The following is a 24,321-nucleotide window of genomic DNA, read 5'->3' as shown; positions in this document are numbered from 1 at the left end:
TCATTTGCTGTGGAAATGTCCAGACTATTTTCTTTTTGCAGCAAAGCAAGTGGTTTCATTTTTGTGAAACTTCCTTTGCTATGTAATATGCCAAGTTTATTTTAATTGAAAGATTATATCTTTTCACATCAACATTCGTCTTTTCATGTCTGGAAACATTTTACCACTATAGATTTTTTGGCACATTTGCTTGTAACCAACACACTGTCGCAGCCTGCTGCATGTCATTTGCTGTTGGGAGTGTACTGTTAAATTTTCATGTTTTAAAACTGTGATCCTGATACAAAATCTGTTTTACTGGCTACACTAGGCTTGTTGCAGCAACACTTTCACATTATCACGTCATCCTCCAAACTGTATAAAAGCCATTTGAAGTCTGATAGCCAACTAGTTTGGAACTGTTGCTTTTCCATCCAGTTCCTGCCCTTTTCAGTCACAGGATTACCAGATACCTGCCAACCCAAAGGAGGACACTGTAGGTCATAAAGGAGGACAAAGGAGAATGTGTGAACTGTGTGTTACAATGAAAACTTTAAAACAACAAATTTTACAGGTCACAAAACGAGTCATCAAAATTCTTAAAATTTTACTTTGTAAGAAGAATTCCTCTGACAGAGTCAACAGAGAGTCTCTTTCTTTCTTTTGTCCACTGTAACAGAGGTAATAGCGTGCAATTTCAGCCAATAACACGGTCAAGTCAGTGATTGACAGAAGCTGGACATTTTCACCTTTTTAGGCAATGCCTGCCAGACACAGGACACAACACCAAAAAAAAGAATGTGTCCTCCTTTTGCTGGACATCTAGTAACCCTATTGTTGATGTGCTGTGGAATTGGCCACGGCACTCTCGCTGAGCTTTTGATTTCCTTTGTACACACGTTTTCTGCTCAGATAAGGATGTACGTTTCTTCGCAACCTTTTGTGTAAGCACACATATGGTAACGTTACATTTGAATGCAAGCATGCTTACCGTCTGCCTTTTTTCAAATATGTTCACAACAGAAGGAAGTGGTAATGTGAAATTCTGTATTCTCACACTGAATGAAACATGGTGTTTATTATTGTATTTATAATATTATCAACCATGCCCTACATCTCCGCCCGCATATTGGTGAAAAAGGACAGTGAGGAGGGCCCTGCCCGGCTCCACACTCCTGACGTCACACTTGCCCCTCCCCTTGGCCCGCAGCGTCTGTCTCGGATTAGCGCAAATATATATTGTGTGTGCAAGCAAACTATGATTTTTAGCGGGATGAGAGAAGTTGCAAAATCAACCGGACTGTTCAAGCAAATTATAGAAAAAAAACCTGATCTAAATCCATTAAATAGTTCTTTCATTCACTAGCCAATCGGAGGTAAGGTAAACGCCCCGAGGTTGGCATGTGAGTGAGGAGGGCCACACCCCCCTCAGCCCGCTGCATGTCTCTCAGATTCACACAAATAAATCGGTACTGCAAGTGAACTATGATACATAGCCCAATGAGAGGAGTCACAAAATCAACTGGAATGTTCAAGCAAATTATAGAAAAAAACCCGATCTAAATCCATTAAGTAGCTCTCTGGAGAGAGATAATAAAATCTCTTTTATTTATCTTAGTTTCCTTTATGTTATTTCAGCTCAAGATCTAACTGTACAGGCCACAGGATATCCATTATATGCATATGATATCGTAGAATGTTCAGGAGGGTCCAACTCCAGTCTGGAACTCCAGAATTTTAACTTAAGCTGTTGTAAAGTTATTTTAGTTGGTTAGCTGAGCTTCTTCCTATTTTCAGAATACTGCATTCGATTTTTACTCTAGTCACAGTCTATGTGAAGTTTGTACATTTTCCTTATGTGTATGTGCAAAAAAGACAAAAAAGGAGAGTCTTCGTGTGTAGAGCCTGAAATCTTCAAAGATATTCCAATAGTGCTAATACCCGACCAAGTACAATTCTAGCAGCCTCATGGTAGAAGATCAAACTGTGGGAGTGCCAGTTTGGAGGTGTGTCTTTCAACACAAAAGTGTTCCAAGAGCATTTGTGATTGGGAGCAAAAGGTATAATTCTAAATATGATAAGATCATCCCCATACAACCTATTGTAAATCAGAGTGGAGTGCTGAATGAAGGGTCTTTTGAAAATATAGAAAAATTGTGAAAGATGAGATCTCACATAGGATATTGTTTTTAGGAGTGGAATCGAAAGCATGAAGTAAAATAAATTAAAGTGGGGGAAAATACAAATGTTAATAATAGCCAAAGAAGGACTGAAAGAAAATTGAAGGGAAGATGAAGAGGAAAAAGATTGTTGATTATAATTCAGACCCTGTTCTAATCGTTTTGTAAAGTGATGTAGTTTTACTGGCCTTTTGTTTATTTTCCCTGTGACATCTACTTCACATCTATTTTTTACTTTGCTACCATAATGGATCTGGCTTTCTTGAGTGCTGTGCGCTTCTTCATTGGTTAACTTTTTTATTTTTTATGCTTTGCTGTAGCTTTCTGGTGTTGTTTTTTCTCTGCAGGCAATTTATTTTTTGAGTATCTTTATTTATATTTCACATTATTGATTGCTTAAATTTGCTCGATTATTTGGTAAGAATGCAAATGTGAAGCTGTTTTCCTTGCATTTCAGCAAAACTGACTTACATAACGGTCTTTCATTAGTTGTAGATGAACATAAATCAAATTATATTATTCTAGATAAATTTTTTGTGTCAGTGAATCTGTTACCTCAGTTATATGTCATCTAGTATAGGATTCTCAATAGCAGTGCTAATGTTTGAAATGCATTCCAATAGATGGAGCACTGGAAATGTTGATGCTGAATATGCCCAATAGGTTATAACTGTCAACAGAAACAGAAATCTGCTTGTATTATACAGATTGTGGGCCACCCTGTTTTTCTTACTTTTTAAATACGTATATGTGTTATCAGCAGCATAATAATTACCTGAGTTTCTCTCCTTGAATGTGTGTGGATCGCATTACTTGAAAAGCTGAAACAATGTCATGTACCAGTGTCATAAACTAAGAGGGAATCTGTGACCTTAAAGAAATATTCCATCCAAAAGTGATATTTTTTTTATATGTCAATTACTCCATGAAGTTTGTAGTGATGGCCAGGAAGAAATTCTAAGCCAATATTTGTATGTAAAAGGAGAAAAAAAGTTTGATGTAATAAAACATAATAGTGACACATGCTGTAAAATGGCAAATGATGTGAAAAATGTCCATTAAAAAAGAAAACATTTCTCTTGTTAGTTATGTCACATAACCTACATGTCCATTATCCAGTTGTGTACTCAATACTTTGCTAAAATATTGTTAACATTACATTTGAAAAAAACAGTGCACATTGCAAACCGGAAAACGCATTGTCTTAATTTTGTGCTTTTGAGTTTAAAACAGGACTCTTGATCAATGAATGAAGGGGAAAGGAAGTTTAATAATGGAAGTATATACTTTTAACATATGCAGTTTAGTGGACCCTGCTCTCCCCTGTTTGCATAGTGTTTTCTTCCAACATCTTATAGACACTTGTAAGGTTGATTACCAAATCAAAATTGCCCTCAGTGACAATGTTATGTTATGATGTCTGCTTATTGAATATGCAGAAAGAGGTCTTACAAACAAGTGTAAACAGAAATCGTGTAGTGGCATGAATTTAGCTTGCATCTTTTACTGGCACAAGGTGAAATTGCAGGCTTCCTATGTTTAAATACCATGGAGTCTCCAAGAGGCAAGTCATTGTCAAACAGTAATAAATCTTATTTTTTAGAAGCACACCTGTCCAATCATTTTTCATAAACATCCAGTTGTACAGCATCAGACACACAATATGAATCACCCTAGGCAAGGATGCTAGGGCAGACTCCCATGTGTTGCATGTGGGAGAAAAAAAAAAAACTTGAAAAGCACATGCCAACAAAAGAATGCCATACAAATTTAACACAGTATAGTTTAAAGCTTTCCTTTTAGAGCTGCATTTTAAAAACTGCATAGGAACATGGAATTTAATTAAGTGAGTAAATAAACAATACAACAGAAATAATGAGCATCATTTCTCCAGCCAACCCTGAAGGCTATAACCCCACATGCATTTGCACTTTTGGAGAAGATGCTGGCTGTTTAAATGGAGGATATATGTATATGGGCTTCAGTGTTCATCACTGAATAGCCAGGATATTCAAATATCAAGCAGTATTTCTAATAGGATTTACAATATTTGCTAGATAAATTAAAAAATATTTACAGCTTTTATGACATTTTCAGATTTTATTTTCCTAAAGAACATTTTTTCCCAGTTATTGTAATCCTAATGAGTGTAAATACATTTTTGTTTTGCTTTCTCCTTTTTTACAACTTTCTGCTTGGATGGAGCTTGGCATACATCTTTCTAGCTCAGTAGTCACACCTGTGTCGGATGGCATCTATAATTAGAAGAAGCAAAAGGTGTGTTACAGGGTTTCTCTCTCTTTTGTGTTGAATATACACTCACTGGCCACTTTATTAGGTACACTTTACTAGTACAGGTTTGGATCCCTTTTTGCCTTCAGAACTGCCGTAATCCTTTGCGGTATAGATTCAACAAGGTTTTGGTCCATATTGACATAACAGCATCATGCAGTTGCTGCAGATTTGTCTGCTGCACATCCATGATGCGACTCTCCAGTTCCATCATACCCCAAAGGTACTCTATTGGATTGAGATCTGGTGACTGTGGAGGCCATTTTAGTACAGTGTAATCTGTCATGCTCAAGAAACCAGTTTGAGATGATTTCAACTTTGTAACACAATGTTTTATCCTACTGTAAGTAGCCGTCAGAAGATAGGTACACTGTGGTCATAAATGGATGGACATGGTCAGCAACAATACTCAGGTAGGCTGTAACATTCAAATGATGCTCAATTGGTACTAAAGGACCCAAAGTGTGCCAAGAAAATATCACCCACACCATTACACCACCATCACCAGTCTGAACCGTTGATATAAGGCAGGATGGATCCATGCTTTCATGTTGTTGACGCCAAAGTCTGACCCAACCGTCTCAATGTCCCAGCCGAAGTTAAGACTCATCAGACCAGACAATATTTTTCCAATTTTCTGTTGTCCAATTTTGATGAGCCAGTGTGAATTGTAGCCTCAGTTGCTACTTCTTAACTGACAGGAGTGGCAACCGATATGGTCTCCTATTTCTGTAGCCCATCTGCTTCAAGGTTCAACGTGTTGTGTGTTTAGAGATTCTGAAAGAAAATGTAATTGCTTGCAAGCTACCAAGGGTTAAAAGCTGACAAAGCTCTTTTACTATAATGTTATTCATACAGGCGTCTGTCAAAAGTCAGGGTGCAGTAAGCTGACCTAGGACAACTTCCTTTTTAGAAATGCGTCTGTTAGACACAGGAAAAATGACCTTTCCTTCTTTAGGGCCCCATCTGACACGTACACAAAACAGAAATGGTGGGCCGATTTGTGCAATACAAGATGAAATGCTTAAGTAAATTATATTATGCTTTTTTATAAGTAAGAGGAAGAGGGAGGGAGAAAGTACAAAAAAAAACCTGACTAAAAAGCGGAACTTCACTCTTCTGCCTTGCAATGCATGAATCCTATGTACTAACCGATGACTGAATAAAGATTGATTGATTGAACTATTCCTGTCTTCCTTGGAGGTTACTTCCACAAGATGCTCTTCTGTATACCTCGGTTGCAATGAGTGTTTATTTCAGTTATTGTTGCCCTTCTACCCGTTCAAACCAGTCTGGCCATTCTCTTCTGGCATAAACGAGGCATTTTTGCCCAGAGAACTGAATATTTTCCGTTTTTCGGAACTTTCTCTGTAAATCCTAGAGACGGTTGTGTGTGAAAATCCCAGTAGATCAGCAGTTTCTGAAATAGACCAGCCCGACTGGCACCAACAACTATGCTACATTCAAAGTAACTTAAATCACCTTTCTTCCCCATTCAAAGCTCTGTTTGAACTTCAGTGGGTCGTACTGACAAACTCTACATGCCTACATTTTTCTGAGTTCCTATCATGTGATTGGTAGATTAGATATTTACGTTAACAAACAGTTGAAGAGGTGTACCTAATAAATTGGCAGGTGAGTTCTTTCCATTACTCAAGGTGATTCACTGTAGTCAAACAAAAGTAATTTTAGTCCGTATACTTGTACGTTGGCTGAAGTAGATTTTAATTGATATCGTTAAGATGAAGTTCAGTAGATCAGATAGCTTTATCTGCATCTTTGTATAATGGTAGAAACTGCACTTCATATCATTTTGATACAGTCTTATATTTATGAAAATGTAAAATTTGTTAAATAGTTTTAGCTCTTGGATGATAGTAATTGGAATGATTTGAACTAAAAACTACTTTTTACTTTTTTTATTTTTCGTTAAACTATGGAACGGGCAACCAATACAATTAATGCCTAATTAGAGATGTCACAAGAACCGTTATTTTGATATCAGTCAATACCACAATTATGAAGTATTAATGGTGCAATTTTTTGATAGTATCATTGGTACTATCTGGCAATATACAAGCTACTTCAGAAGACACAATATTATGTGAGAAAAACTACATATAAAAATGTCTCACAATGGTGATGATACAGCACTAATTCACAAAGAAAAACAAGAGAAGGCATGTCTGGAAGTGCTTTTTGTTAGAAGCAGGAAATCTTTCAGTGAACTCTGCTAATATTAAAAAAAAAAAAGTAAAACACCTTTATTATTGCAACTTTTATCTCATTATGAATTTAGTCTAGAAATAGATTTGTGCTTGCCTTGAGATCACAATGATGTGACTGATCAGATGTGGGTTTTAATCATTTAATTTTTAGGGTCACAAATTTTTAAGAGGAGAAGAAATGATGAGATTAATTGCTTTTTAATACTATGTCTTAACACAGTTCTGATAAAGGAATAGAGGCTTTGAATTCACTCTGTGATTGTTATGAACATGTCTACAGATGTATGCAGTTAAGGGTCTATGTGGGAAACCTTGCACAACCTATAATTATGCATAACACACCATGGAAAACTTTACACAGGCAGTGCTAACAACAGTTTTATTAGGTAAAAATCAAGGCAAGTTTCAAAAGAAGAGGTAATTTGGCTTGCCTACATTAGCAATGAAAAGAAATGCTCCATTTGTTAATAAATCTTAATAAAAGGAATTTAGTCAATGCTTCAAAGCTCATTACCCTATCAATATGTGTACTCTGTAAGCAGAACACATAATCAGCAATTCATGAAGTTAGCAGAAGGGGCAAAGATGCATTCTTCATTGCTAATTATGAATATGCAGATGCTAATTTTTTCCCATTTGATTTTAAACTCAAACTGGTGTTCATGAGTATAACCCCTTCAAAGTGATGAACACAGTAAAAGCACATATGTAATTTTTTTTGAATGGCTGTGACCAGTATGGGGCATTGCAAAACCCCAAACAAAATGACAGCTACACAAGTCCTGGGTGCAAAGAAATTATTTATTGTGTTCAAATTTCTTGGAACATGGCACAAGTACAGCTACAGAAAGTCATCTTCCTTCTCTCTGTCTCTTACCTCTCTTTCACTCCTCCTTAGTGAGCTTCTTCCTCATCCACCCGACCTGAAGTAAGGAGGAGTGGCTTCCTTTATGCCGGACCCAGGAGTACTACCGGTGCTGCCACATTGCATCCAGGAAGCAAATCCGGGTCAGGTGGAACATCCCTGAAAGGAGGAAATCTCCTCCAAACAGCTCCCTCTGATGGCTCCCACGAGACTCAGCAGGGCTTCCTGTTGGAACTCCAGTTTCCACGATGCTCTGTGGGAGTGTATATGGGAGACCCACCAAAGAGCTGCTGCCATCTGTCAGACTGGGGGGCATATGGCTTTGGGAGGCAGTCACCTTCATCCTTCCATTATATAAGTGTCCCGGTTGGGTAAGGAACCATCCATCCCTGTTATTTTGCCCCTCAACCCCTATATTCTATGACATGCTGAGATTAATTGACTGCAGGTAATGTCCATCCAGCTCACTTTCAATTTCTGGATCTGTACACAGGATAAGTGATAAAGTCTGGATATAGTAAATACTGTGAAAACAATGGAACAAAGGCTGTTTTACATTCATTCTTAAATAATGGAATACTGTAAAATTGACAAGATCACTTTAATGCAGAAAACCTTTACGTTTAAACAAATGTAAAAAAATAGGGACAGATCTGGACAATTAAAGCACCAAGAGTTTGTAACATTTGAAATCTGAATCAGTTTGACTCTCCAGTTAAATATTACTCTGTAGTAAGATTTTTTTTTTTTTTAACCAGCTAATAATGCAAATATAAATCTTAGCAAATGTTACAAACCTAACAGAGTAGTACTCTGTCAAAACCACACTCTAAATGCATGTTATTAAGAAAACATTATGTTTAAACAGTTTGTTTAAATGAAAATATCCTGAATTGTTTTGGAATTCACTGATTTAGTTGTACACCTATAATAATACTTGGATTTTTATTTTTAATGTTGCTTGTAAGCAGTATTTTAAAGCTAATGGAGAGAAAATGTCAGAGAATAAATTTATAACATGCACATGGTAATGTAAATCACGTAGTTCACATTGATATTGTTCTTTATAAACCCAATGACAAGATTCCTCCAAGACATCCCCTCCCACTTAATGTTACACTGGGTTGATTCATTATATCTATAACACATGAGAAATCAAGCATTTTAGTATATCCATCCATCCATTATCCAGCTCGCCTTATCCTAACTACAGGGTCACGGGGTGTTCTGCTGGAGCCAATCCCAGCCAACACAGGACACAAGGCAGGAAACAAACCCCGGGCGGGGCGCCAGCCCACCGCAATTTTAATATATACTCTACTTAAATAATAGTTGGGTAGCTACTTTATGAACATAACAGTATTTTTAAGGTACTGTTACTCTTAGCATTTATATATTTTATTCTACTACAGAAAAAGGCACAGTATTGTTCATTTGAATAATGGAGGTACTTTTGATAAATAGCCATTGAATTATATTTCTGTTTTTGGTGTGGTATCGATTAGGTATTGTTAAATTCCCATGGCATTGGTATCAAATACAAAACTTTTGCTACCTTTACATCCCTACACCTAATCATACAAAATAGCATGTTGGCAATTAAAGGCATGTATAGTTTTATGTTTGCCCACAACAATGTACAAGAGATAAATTGGAAAATGACCTACAAATCCTTGGCAGGCTGCAGAATATTACACATCAACATATATTCAGATTAGCAAAGTTGCCTCACAGCTTCAGATACTTGGGTTCAAAGCCTAACCCTTCTTACTGTCTTTGGGGTGTTTATGCATATTCCCTGTATTTTAGCATGGTTTTCTGTGGTTAATCTGGTGTTATTCTCACATTCCAAAGATATTCTTGATTGTTTTATTGGTAACTGAAAATTGGCAAAGGTGGAGTGAGTGTAATGGGAGTACCTACAAGAGCCCTTCAGATGACACCTATCTCATCTGGGGTTGGTTCCCATATTAGACTTGGTAAGGTTGGGATGAACAACTTCCTGCAGTCCCATACTGGAATAAGAAGGTTAAAAACTAAATGAATAAAGTATAAAGTTGACTCAACCATAGTTTTCAGTTCTCTGTTGAAATCATTTATGACATGCACTAGCTTGAGAATAATGCATGCATGCCTAATTTTCTTCTTTAGAAATGTTATAAGCAGATAAAATATTGTTGTTTTACCATATGTATATTTCACACACCTCTTATAATCATACTAGAGCACATGCAATTTTTTACAAATTGCAACACTGGTGTTTCTCCTTTTTTTAGGACCAAATTTTGTTGAAAATTATTTTGATATTAAAATACTTTATTTAGCCATTAGCAAGATAATTAATGACAGCATCATAAACAAGGAATTTTGTGACAAATTCAGAGGGGAAAATTTGACATTCATTGTATTTTTAAGTTGTATGGTTACAAACGAAATCGGGGCCTTGGAATGTAAGGATGAAAGGACTTAATCTTCTTATCAAACTGCTCTGTACATACTTATATAATATTATGCTTAGGAGGGGGTGAGTGGCCAGTTGTCCTACGTCAGGGCTATTCAATTACAAATTCGTATTGAGTCATATTTTCATACCAAGAAATTAAGCTGGGCCAGACATTTTCAGCGACTGGTAAGCAACAGGTAATGACAAATTTTAAACCAACATAAATGAATATATCAAAAAACAAGTAATGTTTATTCATTGTTACCTTTTAAAATTTAGTTACATCTGAACCAGACACAAAAATAAAGCTGTGAAAAAGCTATCACTAAACAGAATCTGAGGTAGTAGCAATACTTTTTCCACTTTTGAAATAAACAAACATTTTGGTCATATCTGACCTATTCACATCTCAAATTGCATAAAATCAAAATGTGTGCAGTATTAGCAATAACATTTGCTTCCCCTTTGAAATTAAATAAATATTTTGTCACATATGACCCAGGCACATCACAAAGTGCATTTAACAGAATAAAAAACAAATATAAATACTATCAAAGCTATCAGTGCACAAACCTACAACAAGTGAAAACAGTGACCAACACACATGCAGGTGTGAGGGACCACATGTTTGATTAGGTATGACTTTGTTACACATCCCACATTATGCTGATATTGTAATGTATCACGGTACTTCATAGGCTGTGGGGTGGGCGGTGGGGTCGTCTTGGAGAAAGCACTTTGTGAGACCCTCCCTATAGAGAGCTGAGTGACAGCATCAGGGTGAGGGGGGAGAGAATGGTGAAAGAGCAGGAAGAGGGTGAAAAGTGGAAGGCTTTTTTTAGATGTCCCTGTGACCCAGACAAGTAGCGGTAAGGTACCGTTAATAGCATGGTGCACCAAATATAAAGCCAATTGGCATTCTGAAGATTCCCCCAGAGAAGCGGCTCCACTGTGTCTTATTCGACAGGCTGTCACAGTATTATAGACTACTACTACCACCACCACTTCTAGACACACAACCATGCGCTGCATTGTGTATTGAATGTTTCTAGGCTACATGGAGTGTTACATTCATGGTCTGTAATACTGTAGAAATTTTATGTAAGATTTCTGAAGGCTTGAAAAATGTCTTTTTCTTGGTTTTTCACTGCGTTTCTGGCGGGACCATTGACTGGTCCACTCGGAGGTAGCCAGTGGGCCATATGACGCCCGTGGGCTGCCATTTGAATAGGCCGGTCCTAGGTCAAAATGATTGTGAAGCATTCTGTCTCTTTTATCACCTAATACCAACTGTGAACCCTCCTTATTTTCTTCAAGAATGCTATTGAGTGAAGGCTTCCTCTCCTTTCATGTGAACTGGCCATATATCAGTTATAATGCTGATGAACTTTTATTTCCATTGCTTTTTTATGTTAATCAGATTTTAATTGTGCTGTTTCACTGTGTATTTAACCTGATGTATACCTATGTTAATGTATGTAAGTTTTAATTGTGCTGTTTCACTGTGTATTTAACCTGATGTATACCTATGTTAATGTATGTAAGTGATTTATGGTTTAACAGTTTCTGTTGTTTACTCTGTCTGCGAACTTGTGTGAGAACTTTGTTGTTGAAAAATACATTGAAATGAGAAAGTAAAATGCAATATTTTACTGCGGTAACATTCTGAGATTTTCTCTATAAACAATGATCATGGACCATTTAACATAATCTGCCTTTTCATGGGTCTTCAAAACCCACTCACCCATGATACTGAAAGGCTGACTTAATTAATTTCTACATTTATTTAAGGTAATGCACAGGTTGTACATATGTTTACTTTAGATGTCATCTTTGTATAATGTAGCTTGGATTATTTTTTGTTTTTTGTAAAGTTCATAAGAGTTGTTTTTAATAAAATACTTTGTCACTGTTTCACTTTTCAAGTAAAATGTTGTACAAGTAATCCAGATTTTCCAAACATTCTTTTTTATTCATAAACAGATATGTTTCATAGCAGTAATGAACACACTTAATATTGAAAAATACAGCATAGTACAGGATGCTAATATAATGTTTCAAATAACAGACTTCATCTACAGTATAATCTGTCATTATGTGAAGTGCATTATGAGAGCCGTAACAAATACTTAAACTCTTCTTTAGTTTTTTTAGAAAGTTTCACCTTTTATTGGCTAACTAAAAAGATTACAATATGCAAGCTTTCGAGGCAACTCAGGCCCCTTCTTCAGGCAAGATGTACATCTTGCCTGAAGAAGGCCTGAGTTGCCTCGAAAGCTTGCATATTGTAATCTTTTTAGTTAGCCAATAAAAGGTGTCATTTTGCTTGGCTTTTCTCTACATTCATAATGGCTAACACTGTACAACAACCTAGTACTATAGAAAGTTTCAGAAATATTATTTCTTGCTTAGAAAGTTTATTCAGTGCTCCACAGTCTTGCCATCTAATTTCCGGAGATCTTAAGTGGCAACTAATCTAATTAGCAATACTGTGAAGTCTAAACATGATTTTCATATAACTAATTCCTAAAAAGAGAGCCAGATTGAGTTTTCTTACAAAACATTTCTACATGCAGGTCCAAATTTTTACTCAGTTTATTCCCAGGGCTACTCCAACTGTGGTGTACAACTTTTGTCAGTAACATCTCATAAAAATCAATTTGCTGAATTCCTGAGAATGAAGATGGGGAAAAAGAAAACAAGGGATATTTCTGACAGAGCTTGGTTAAAGATTGTAACACATATACTACAAATTTATCTAATGGACATCTACTGTTATTTCTGTATACATTGATAATTTTAAGAAATTGTCAATTCAGTAATTTATGTAATCTGAAATCATTGCATTTTTAATATTAATGTTAGCTTATGTGATCACTGAATGTTTCCTATGAGTATGTTAAATTGCATAGAGCCTACATAGATTTTTAAATAACTATGAATATGTGCTCTGCTTTATGTGTTTACAGTGTGTGTTTCTTGCTATCCAGGTGTACATTCTGTGGATGGCTATAAAGTGCGTGCTAAAAGACCTCTGAGCAATTCCTGCATTCACCTTCACCGAACTAACAGTGCCAACTCTGCCAGCTGGGACCTTCGAGAGGACGTCCTACCTCTTGCAACAGAGGAAGGTGATTCCTCCCATTTATTTGTCTCAGTTTTTCTTTTAATCTGTTATCTATGTGTTATTTACTTAAATATTAATCTTTCATATCTGCGAACTAGTATGTAGAAGGTTTTGTGATAAAAAAAAACATTATTTCTGTGTCTTATTACCTCCAGTTCACCTGAATTCTTAATACCTAAGGGACGACCAAATAAAGCTACCTTCTTTGTTTATTGCTGTACTCAATGGACATTGGAAAGTTGTTAACAATACTATTCCAGTTTGAGAATAAAGATGTGATCATTCCCATTTCTAAAATGTTGTGAAAATGTGTTTAATGCCGTTCCTTAATGTACCTTTGATCAATAATACTACCTTGTCATAGTAATAGGTAAGGGCTTAGGAACATAGCTGTTCAGCAAGATAGGAAGGTCCAACATAGAGCCCTCTCAGGCTTGCATCCACATTCACACTGGGCCAGTATAGAGTTAACCTAATATGCAAAAACCGCATACGTAGGAGAATATGCCGACTCCACACTTGTACAGACTGGCATTTAAACTAAGGATAATGGATTCAGCAGGTAGCAGCTCTAACTGTTGCGAAATCCTGCTGCCCACTTCAAGAATGTTCTGTCTTAAAATAATAAATGGCATCAACAGTTGAACAGTGTTGTAGTTTACGATTGAACATAACGTCACTTCTATAAGAGTTGTTATTATGCTATATATACTGTGTTTTTTATATGGTGACTGCTTTAAAGCAAAAATCCAGAAAGGAAATAAGAGGTGAAACTTTGAGGTGAGGGGGAAGTTTTAGAGAGTATTCAACCCCTTCACTTTTTTCACATTTTGCTATGTTACATGCTAGTGCTTCAATAATTTATATTTACCCAACAAAACATCAAACAACATCTAGTAGCCCAGAATAACAAAGCAAAACAGAATTTTGGAAAATGTTGCCAATTTATTACAAATAAAAACTGATATTTCACATTGACACAAGTGTTCAGACCCCTCACTAGAATACTTAAAATTTGTATCAGGTGCATCTCATTATATTAATTATAATTGAGATGTTTCTGCACATTGTGTGGTCATTTCAATTGATTGTACATGATTCCTAAAGGTACACACTTGTCTATATTAGGTCCCACAGCTGACAGTGTGTATCAGAGCAAAAACCAAGTCATAAGGCAGAAGGAACTGCCTGAAGAGCTTAGAGATAGTGTGTTAAGGCACTGATCTGAAGAGGAATATTTAAAAAATATTCCTGCAGCACAGAATGTTCCCAAGAGTGTAGCTCCCTTCATAATTGTTAAATTGAAAAGGGTTAGAACAACAACAACATCATTTATTTATATAGCACATTGTCATACAAAAATGTAGCTCAAAGTGTTTTACATGATGAAGAAAGGGAAAAAAGGCAAAATGAATAATTAAAATTAGGGAGCACTGATTAACATAGCATAAAAGTAAGGTCCGATGGCCAGGGAGGACAGAAAAAAAACCACAAGTTTTCCTAGTGCTGGCCACCTGGCCAAACTGAACAATCATGGGAGAAGGGCCAGGTTAAGAGAGGTGACCAAGAACCCTGGTCCAAGGAGCCTATGTGGCCAGACAGAAGCCTCTCGCCAGTAAAAGATAGATGGAAGCCCACTTGGAATTTACAAAAAGGTACATAAAGGACTCAGTCTGTGAGAAGAAAGAATCTCTGATCTGAGAAAACCAATGGAAACAAGGTATTGCACATCACTTGTGCAATACAATTCCAGTAGTGAAGTATGGTGGTGTCAGCATCATGCTATGTAGTAATTTGTCAGCAACTGTGACATTGGCTGGGATACTAGTTGATGGAAAACTGAACAGAAGTACAGCTATTTCCTTAATGAGCTCTCTGGACTTCAGACTGGACTGAAGATTAACCTTTTAACAAGAGAATGACCTGATCCACAAAGCAGAAACAGTACTGGAGTGGCTTAGGGACAACTCTGGGAATGTCTTTGAGTTACCCAGGCAGAGCTCAGACTTGAACCCAATCAAACATCTCTGGAGAGACAATAACATAGCTGTCCACTGACAGCTGACCTGACCGGGCCGGAGAGAGTCTGTGGAGAACAATGGCAGAATCTCCCCAAATCCAAGTGTGTGAAGTTTGTTGTATCATATCTAAGTCGACTCCTGGTTGTAATCGCTGCCAAAGGTTCTTCAACTAAGTACTGAGTAGTGTTTATCTGCGACATTCACCAAAGTGTTTTTTGCAATAAACTTTCTGGGTTTTCCAGTGATTAACTTTTTTTTTCCCCAGTGTCCCATGATTCTTTTTGCTCCAACAAATTTTGTTCTAAATGTAAAAGACATGGCAAATTATTTCTAGTGTTTTCAGCAACTTTAATAGGCTTTTGCCACAATACTTTTAAAAATCTTTTAAAGCCTTGATTTCATAATTGTACAACACACTTTCACCAATAGTTTATAGCAGCATCTTTTGCTTTGAATGGAGAACATGTAAATTCCACGCAGGGAGGACCTAAGATGTCAAATCTGTATTCCTTACTGTGAGACAGCAGCTTAACCACTGTGCCACCATGCCACATTTTTTGTTATGCTATACAAAGTATACAATAGATATGAAAATATGAATGTGAATATACAGTGTTGTGGTTAAAAGGTTATTTTAATATGGTGTGTGTTTCCTGAAGAGGCATTAGCTCTCTTGGAAATGTGTTCTTTTGAAATTGCGACATATTAAGTAACTAAACAATATAGTAATATAACAGAAAAGGCGATATCCCTCCCATCGTGATTACGGCGTTATAAGAATCACATGAGAAAAAATATACTTTAGCTTACATTTACTGACGGTTAACGTGGTTACAGATGGGAGGCATATGATAGACTTTATCCAGGTGGGAATCTGGATCAACACAGTCTGCCATTTCTCGTCCCCACGCTGGGAGTTTTTTCGGAACTTTGCCGACTCGTGCCTCAAAGGGTCTGGCTGTTGTCCAAGACTTTAAATAATGTCTTGCTTCACTATCTTGCTTCTCTGTCTCCAAACAAGAGCTGAACTCCTCCTCCACAAAATACAGAAATATCATAGTGCTTACATGCCGGTTCTCATTCTCCCAACAAGGAAAGAAGATTTTGTGCTGACAGAGGACAGAAATACACTATTCTGTGTTTAAGCTGACTATACAATCCTTCAGTTGTCTTTGGCTGTCTAATCCAATGCTTGGCTAGCAATTCTAACTGCTGAGCCCCTGTGTGCCAAATTTAACATGCACATGTGAATAAATCCATACCAGTGAGCATGGAGACAGTGACATTAATATTAAAGAAAAATGTAGTATAACAGTGTGACAGTGTGGGTCAGCTCCTTGCTCCCTCTTCATTTTTGGTAGCCTCTTGAAACCGTCTATAGTTATGACTGGGATGAGCCAAGCAGATGAGGACAAATACACCAAGCAAGGGGATGATGGAAAGTGCAAGTGCTTTTATTAAAAACAATTCACAAAATTAGGTGTCCAAAAAGTGCAGTGCTTCAAGATGTCAATAAATAATCCATAAAATAAAGTGCAAAGTGGAAGTTAAAAATGTAAATACAGTCATATAAAAAAGTTTGTGAACCCCTATTAATTCTTTGGATTTTTGTTTATCATTGGCTGAGCTTTCAAAGTAGCAACTTCCTTTTAATATATGGCATTTCTTATGGAAACAGTAGTATTTCAGTAGTGACAATAAGTTTATTGGATTAACAGAAAATATGCATCATAACAAAAATATCCAACCCCAGCGTAGCTTCAACTTTGTGACTGATGCTTGAACATTATCATGAAGAATTTGTTGATATTGGGTTGAATTTATCTGACCCTTGACTTTAACAAGGACCCCAGTCCCTGAAATAGCCACACAGCACCACAGCATGATGGAACCTCCACCAAATTTGACAGTAGGTAGCAGGTGTTTTTCTTGGAATGCGGTGTTCTTCTTTCGCCATGCAAATCGCTTTTTGTTATGACCATATAACTAAATTTTTGTCTCATCAGTCCAAAGCACTTTATTCCAAAATGAATCTGGCTTGTCTGAATGAGTAGTTGCATACAACAAGCGACACTGTTTGTGGCGTGAGTGCAGAAAGGGCTTATTTCTCGTCACCCTGCCATACAGATGTTCTTTGTGCAAATTGCGCTGAATTGTAGAACAATGTACAGATACACCATCTGCAGCAAGATGTTCTTGCAGGTCTTTGGAGGTGATCTGTGGGTTGTCTGTAACCATACTCACAATCCTGCTCATATGCCACTCCTATATTTTTCTTGGCCTGCCAGACCTGGGTTTAACAGTAACTGTGCCTGTGGCCTTCCATTTTCTGATTACATTCCTTACAGTTGAAACTGACAGTTTAAACCTCTGAGATATCTTCTTGTAGCCTTCCCCTAAACCATAATACTGAACAATCTTTGTTTTCAGATCTTTTGAGAGTTGCTTTGAGGACCCCATGCTGTCACTCTTCAGAGGAGAGTCAAAGGGGAGCACAACTTGCAATTGACCACCTTAAATACCTTTTCTCATGATTGGACACACCTGTCTATGAAGTTCAAGGCTTAACGTGCTAATCCAACCAATTTGGTGTTGCAAGTAATCAGTATTGAGCAGTTACATGCATTCAAATCTGCAAAATTACAAGGGTACCCAAATTTTTGCACAGCCAGTTTTTCACATTTGATTTAATTTCATACAACTAAATACTGCTTCACTAAAAATCGTTGTTCGGAAAACACCCCAGTACTCAGATGTTCCTAGGAAATGAAAGACATACCATTGTTATCTCTTTTGTTGAGAGTAGAGTAAATTATTATGCAGGCTGAGAGGGGTTCCCAAACTTTTTCATTTGACTGTAAATCAATTAAAATGATGAGGTTAAAAGCCAGAGACAAACAATAAAAAGAGCGAGCCCCAATGATTCCCTTTTAAAAACTGGCATCACCTCCACTTGTCCCATTTGGACCTTGCAGTGTAAGGAGACACCCACCGACAGGTGCAGTCAGCTATCTTAACTGGGCTTTGTTCCCTTCTGCCTTTCCTTCAGCATCTGCAGGGCAATCTAATGAGCCCCACAAATCTCTCATCTTCGGCCCTTGCAGGAAACCTCTGTTATTTAGGCCATTCCTACTTCCCAAGAAAGTATTCAGTAGGAGCTCCCCTATCACTGCCTCCAGTTTTTATAGCCCTGGTGCTCACTCTCACCATCTATGCCTCTCTTACATTTCCCTTGCAACCTCCTTGTCTCTTTCAGCCACAGGCCAGCCAGTCTGTTTTCTTCCAATCTCCCTTTTTAAATTGGGGATGCGGCACAGCTGCTGCAATCAGCAGCTCCCAGTGCCAGTTAGGGTTGTGGGCGATTCTGCTCCTGTGCACTAAGTGCAGGGCTGTCTGCTCCTGCATCGTGCACGTGAACTGTTCCCACCACGTTACCATGGACCCCCACACAAAGGCATGAGTGCGGCGATTATTTATTTAAAAGCTGCCAAACAGCCACAAACCTCACTTTACCATATATGGCTTTATTCAACTCATGGGTTGGCCATATCTTTCTTTTATTTTCATTGAAAATCATTATAATGTTAAGATATTTAGACAGAAAATACCTGTATTTGCAAAATATGTTTACTTTCTTCACATCTATGCTTCAGGTACTGTGTGGTGGCCTTGTGCTTAGTTACTGTCATTTATACTGTGTACCATATGCTTTGGAATATTTTTCTGGAAAATGTTCTTTCTAATCTTTTGGTAATTTTGCTAAGGAGAAATAGTCTATTCATTCTGGTTATGGAAGCAAAGAAAATATAATTTGATGTCCCTTGTGTCACTTTAAAAACTACAGTCTGAACTGTTCTGTATTTTCTCTAGGAGTATGAAGCAGCAAAAGCAATTGAATTTGTTATAAAAAAAACTAAATTAATTAAAGCCTTTAGTTATATGTAGGCCCTGTCATTAGAGCACTTCCCAGTAGGTTGTTAAATCCAGAGCTCTAAAAAAGAATTTAAGACACACTGTTGCTTAGTAACATGCAGTAGGTCCAAATACCTGTATATATTGTAACATTATAAAATGTACATTGTATAATAACCTTAAACTTGCAAATTTCCACCTTTTTCATGGTACTGAATATTTTTTCATCCGCTTATCATTTTAATTTGTGCATTAGTGACTTAAGATGTGAGGAGAAGGCAGTAAAACAATACATAAAGGCAATCTTCAATACTGGGCAACCACATTAAAACGTCAGTTTTAATTTAGGCTAGCACAGCTTTGTACATTCAGGTAAAATGAGCATTAGTTTAAACATAATGCATTTGTAAAACCTTAGCTCTAGAGAACACACTACAAAAATATGTACTGCATCAACACTAGAAGTAATGAATAGGAGAATGCTGGAGTGCATAACAGGACTGTAGGGTATAACCTACAGCCAGGAGGGGTGAAGGGAATTGAATCTCTGTACTCTAGGTATGGATATTGTCCAATTACCATTTTCACAGTTAAATTATTTACTGGAACACACCTATGGAAATAAAGTGAAGCTAAATTCAAGAAAGAACCCAACAAGCCCTACTTTTTGAAGCTTTTCAGGATCTAGGAACAAACTACTGTTTAGATCAGGGGTCTCCAACACGTCGCTCGTGAGATACCGGTAGCTCACAACCCATTTCCAAGTAGCTCGCCGAAGGATTAATGAATCCTGCATAAATATGAAAACTTGATGAGTCAAATTAGGGGTGGGTTATCTTTCCAAAAAATCATATAACGATCCACAATCTGAATTGCTATCTGTCTTTTCAATGTGGCATACAGTTAAGAAAATATCCAGACTCAAAGTCATCAAGACCTAAGTAACACTTTATCAAACAAAGTTAAATTCAATTGTTCTCTCGTTTGCTAGCTAAGCGGAGTTAAGGAACACGCCCCGAAGCTGGCGAGTGAATGAGGAGAGTGCAACCCAACCCCATCCCCGGCCAGCTGCCTTTTTCTTGGATTCAGCCAAATATATCGGCACCGCAAGCGAACTATGATACATGGTGAAATGAGGGAAGTCGCAAAATCAACCAGAATGTTCAAGCAAATTATATAAAAAAACTGTTAAGTAGTTCTTTTGTGAAAAGCGGACAGACATTGGATTTTATATATTATATATTAGTTAACCTTCAAAATAATATGCAGTTAAAGTCTCAACAGCATTCTCAGAATTTCTGGTGCTTAGTAGAGCCAGATAACTATAAGAATCTTCACCAAGCAGCTCTGAAAATGTTTGCTTTGTTTGGGTCTACATACCTCTGTGAGTTTGCCTTTTCTGACATGAATGTCATGAAATCAAAGTTCAGAACAAGACTGGCAGATGAACATTTAAATGACTCCATAAGAGTGTACGTAAGTGGCTACACTCCACCATACACCTCTCTTCTTGACTCCATGCAGTGCCAGTCATCTGACTAACTAAAAAACACATCACACATGCAACTGGACATGTGAATACTCTTGTGAAGTGAAACAGTGACATGTAACAAAATGACAAATGAATAAGTCATATCTGTGTATTTGGAATTGCATTGTTTTGTTTTGACAGCATTCATGTTTTAATTCAGTAGTGTGAGATACACTAGAAAATGCATGCAGACCTACAAAATGCACTTGCAGGTGAACTAAATATTTTTTTGTGATGTTTTATTGCGAAATGTGAGTTGTGGACACCAACATTTTGTAAATGTTCAGGCAAAACAAGCTTATTCAGTTTGTTTGGGCTGAAATAAGCTATGAGAATAAACGTTAGAAAACATGAGTAGCTCTCTGCCATTTTCATTCTGTAAAAGTAGCTCTCAGGGCGGAAAAAAGGTTGGAGACCCTTGGTTTAGATATTTAGTTGAAGTGGAGACCCTCACAGGTTTCAAAAAAGAGTGGATGAAATATTATGACAGTTTGGCCAATGAACACATTTATTATTTTGTTATTTTCTATTACTGTAGATCCCGGAATATAAGCCGACTCGGTATATTAGCCGACCCCCTTCTCTACCTACTAAATTACATGTATTTGCTGATGACCGGTATTTAAGCCGACCCCCTTCTCTAAGCAAAATTTTCTAAATTTCCTTAAAAGTGTCTCTTCAGGTATATTTATCATGTTTATCGGCGAGAATTTGAGACTGCTGGCATTTTTGATGGAAACCAGGAAGTGATTGCGGAGAAGTTTGGTAAAATGAAACTTTTGTATTGAAACTATATACGCAAATATGGTACATCGGCGGGTGGATTTCCGGAGACTCGTTATAAATTTGATTAACTTAAATACGCAATACAGTAGACCCTTGACTTAATAACTTAATTCGTTCGCGAAGGCTAACCCATAATGAGTTCCGAACCTCCCACTGCAACACTTACTTAACCTTTTCATAATAAAAAAGGGTTGTATAATGTGCATAATTTACAAAAACACCAATAATGTATTTAATGTACAGTACTAACCAAAAAGTTATAAAAAGTGCTTAGCCTACCAGAACTAGGCTAGATTAAGCTATATTGCGCGCATGGTCGCAGCGGCTCAGGGCTCTCCTTTTCAGTGCACTTTTTTGTTGTTTTTGTACTTTTTTTTTTTGCTTGTTTGTGCACGATCGGTTCGGCGAACATCCGCTACACCCATCAGAACCTTATAGACATCGGTGTCCAGAGCCAGACATCTGATTCGAGTGTTTTTCATTACACGCACAACATCCCAGACAGCATAGCGAGACCAGCGGGCTCTCCGTGGATTGTCGTCGGGTCTAGGAGACGACGCAGACGGAGGAGGGAAAGAAAGCAGAAGCGGGGCCGCAGATCCGGTGTTATGCTAAAGCTGAAAAACAACCATACAAGCCCAATACAGAACTTTTTTTTCTGCAACTTCTTTGCATCTTTTCGTACCATTTGTTTATTTGCTTGTTGTGTTTTACATATATGTCTGCACTGAAGGAACTGCTTTTAATCTCATTGTACATGTGTATAGTAACAATAAAAGGCATTCTAATCTATTCTATTCTAGAAACAACAATTTCATACTGTACTCACAATTTAATTTGAAATCTTTGGGCTGCAGGAAGGGAGGAGGAGGAGAATAAAACGGAAGGTGGTTATTGTTTAGAAGGAGCCTCCTTATGCAAATCTTTTCTCTGTAAAATTGTCGAGATGGTGGATTTCGACATGCTGTACATATTAGCGAGATCAGTCACACGAACAGCACTCTCATATTTCCACACAATTTCCATCTTAGTTTCGATTGTGATCACTTTCTTTACCTTCTCTTCCTTCCTTAGCAATTATGTGTCTTGCTTGCATGGTCTTAGTGAATTATATATATAGATAAATCACTGCAATGACCGAAATTACATCCACAAACACATGTATCTGGGCTCCGACTGACGCTTATTACTAACGCTCTCGGTTGTTTGTTTACAATCGCACAAGCGGATACACGTGACCGCAATCGGGTCGTAACACAAGATGTTGGTCGTAAATCAAAACAAAAATTTTTATTTTAAACTTCCCGATAATTTATTATAAATTTTATTAATAAAATCAACAACTAAAACACTTTTTTGAATAAATTCTTTATTTAATTTAAAGTACCGGCATGCAAAGTTACTTCTTCATCTGAAAGATGGCACTGTGGTTTCATCATTAATTACTTCCGTATTCATCTGCAAAACTGGCATTGCGCTGGAAATCTTGAAGCTGAAATGATACTCATTGTATAAGCCGACCCCCAAACTCCAAGCCAAAAATCTAGGATGAAATTCTCGGCTTATATTCCGGAATCTACAGTAATAAATATTGGTATTTGCTATAGTTGTTGCATTTTGTCTCTTCCTTTTGAATATTTTTGGCAGAAAAAGTTGTGAGTAACATGACTCTTGAAATCTTAAACCCCATGAACTTTACTTTTATAAAAGAGGTGACGCATAACTTGTTTAACTTACCAGCATCAGAAACTGCGGCTATTGTGCATTGTGATAGTTTAATCTTCAATTTTACACAAATGTGAAATCCAACAAAAGGACTGCCTTTTTAAAGGTATTTCTAACCATAGTTTAATAAGGCTTGACATCAGATATTTTACATTGGAAATCAAACATTTTTAGTATGGTTCTTCTCAACTTGAGGAAATGTACTGGCATATTTTTTAGAGCCCTAATGAAACAAATTGTTGTTGTGTTGTATGTGTATGTTTATGTTTTAAGTATAAACTTCACAGAAGTTCTCTTAGGTTAAACAAAGTGAGCAGTTTTTACACACCTGTTTTCCATGATATTTTTATTTTTATAGTTTATCAGTATATTTTAAATTTTTCTAACTTTTTTTCCTTTTATACGGCAGCTGCCCCAAAGCCAACTGGACTACCTGAAGGCGAAATCACCTCAATTGAAATCCACCGGTCAAATCCATATATGGAGTTAGGGATTAGCATTGTTGGTGGCAATGAGACTCCTCTTATTAATATTGTCATTCAGGAAGTGTACAGAGATGGCATAATCGCCAGAGATGGACGTCTGCTTGCTGGTGATCAGATTCTTCAGGTAGTTATTGAGTTTTAAGTATACATTCATTGTCATTAATCTTTAGTTCTCAACTTATGGTTGGCAAACAAATGGTATTCTCAAGATTAGATATTCCTGTTGTACTTTCTGCTCTTTTTCCTTTCACTATTCTTCTAGTGTTAAGTGTTAGAACATTAAAATAATTCAAGTGAACAGGTGGCTCCTCCCAGCAAAGCTCAACAATCCTGTCCACCTAGTTTCTCCAAAGTAGCATCAGATCGCGTTTTCTAAGTTTTTTAAGTTCTACCCACTACCATCCTACTTGGTAATTTATTCTAGGTTTCTGTGGTTCTCTGTGTGAAGAAAAAGTTTCAGTCATATGTGTGAAATTTTCCATAATGTGTTTCCATCTGTGTCCCTATGTTCTTGTTGAAAATTCACAAGAATCAACATGGTGTTTAGGGGTTGGGATGGCCATGAATTCTGAGATCCAAGTTTTTCCAGCACCTTTAATAGACCAATAACATCACCAGTCTGCTTTTGTCTAATGATTTATACAAAAACGGCTCCATTGTTACATGCCACAGTTTTTTCAAAGCTCACTAATGAGAGTATGTTTTATTATTTCAAAAAATAGAACAACTTAACTGTTCCCCTTTGAG

General features: G+C 37.0%; 1 protein-coding gene and 1 long non-coding RNA gene across 3 annotated transcripts in view; one reads left to right on the top strand and one right to left on the bottom strand.

Moving 5' to 3' along the window:
- The window catches only part of LOC120523841, a 161,737-nt gene that overhangs the window by 53,059 nt on the left and 84,357 nt on the right, over positions 1 to 24,321 (bottom strand). The gene's annotated exons all lie outside the window — the stretch shown is intronic.
- lnx2a (ligand of numb-protein X 2a) overlaps positions 1 to 24,321 on the top strand; it is a 152,211-nt gene that overhangs the window by 110,999 nt on the left and 16,891 nt on the right. For both annotated transcript variants that reach the window (XM_039745495.1, XM_039745496.1), the window contains exons 4-5: positions 12,978 to 13,118; positions 23,499 to 23,698. In XM_039745495.1, coding sequence (XP_039601429.1) covers positions 12,978 to 13,118; positions 23,499 to 23,698 — 341 coding nt within the window. The remainder of the gene's footprint in view (positions 1 to 12,977; positions 13,119 to 23,498; positions 23,699 to 24,321) is intronic.

This window comes from Polypterus senegalus, chromosome 2 (genome assembly GCF_016835505.1).
Source record: "Polypterus senegalus isolate Bchr_013 chromosome 2, ASM1683550v1, whole genome shotgun sequence".
NCBI classification, from domain to species: domain Eukaryota; kingdom Metazoa; phylum Chordata; class Cladistia; order Polypteriformes; family Polypteridae; genus Polypterus; species Polypterus senegalus.
This window is presented reverse-complemented; position numbering and strand designations above follow the sequence as displayed.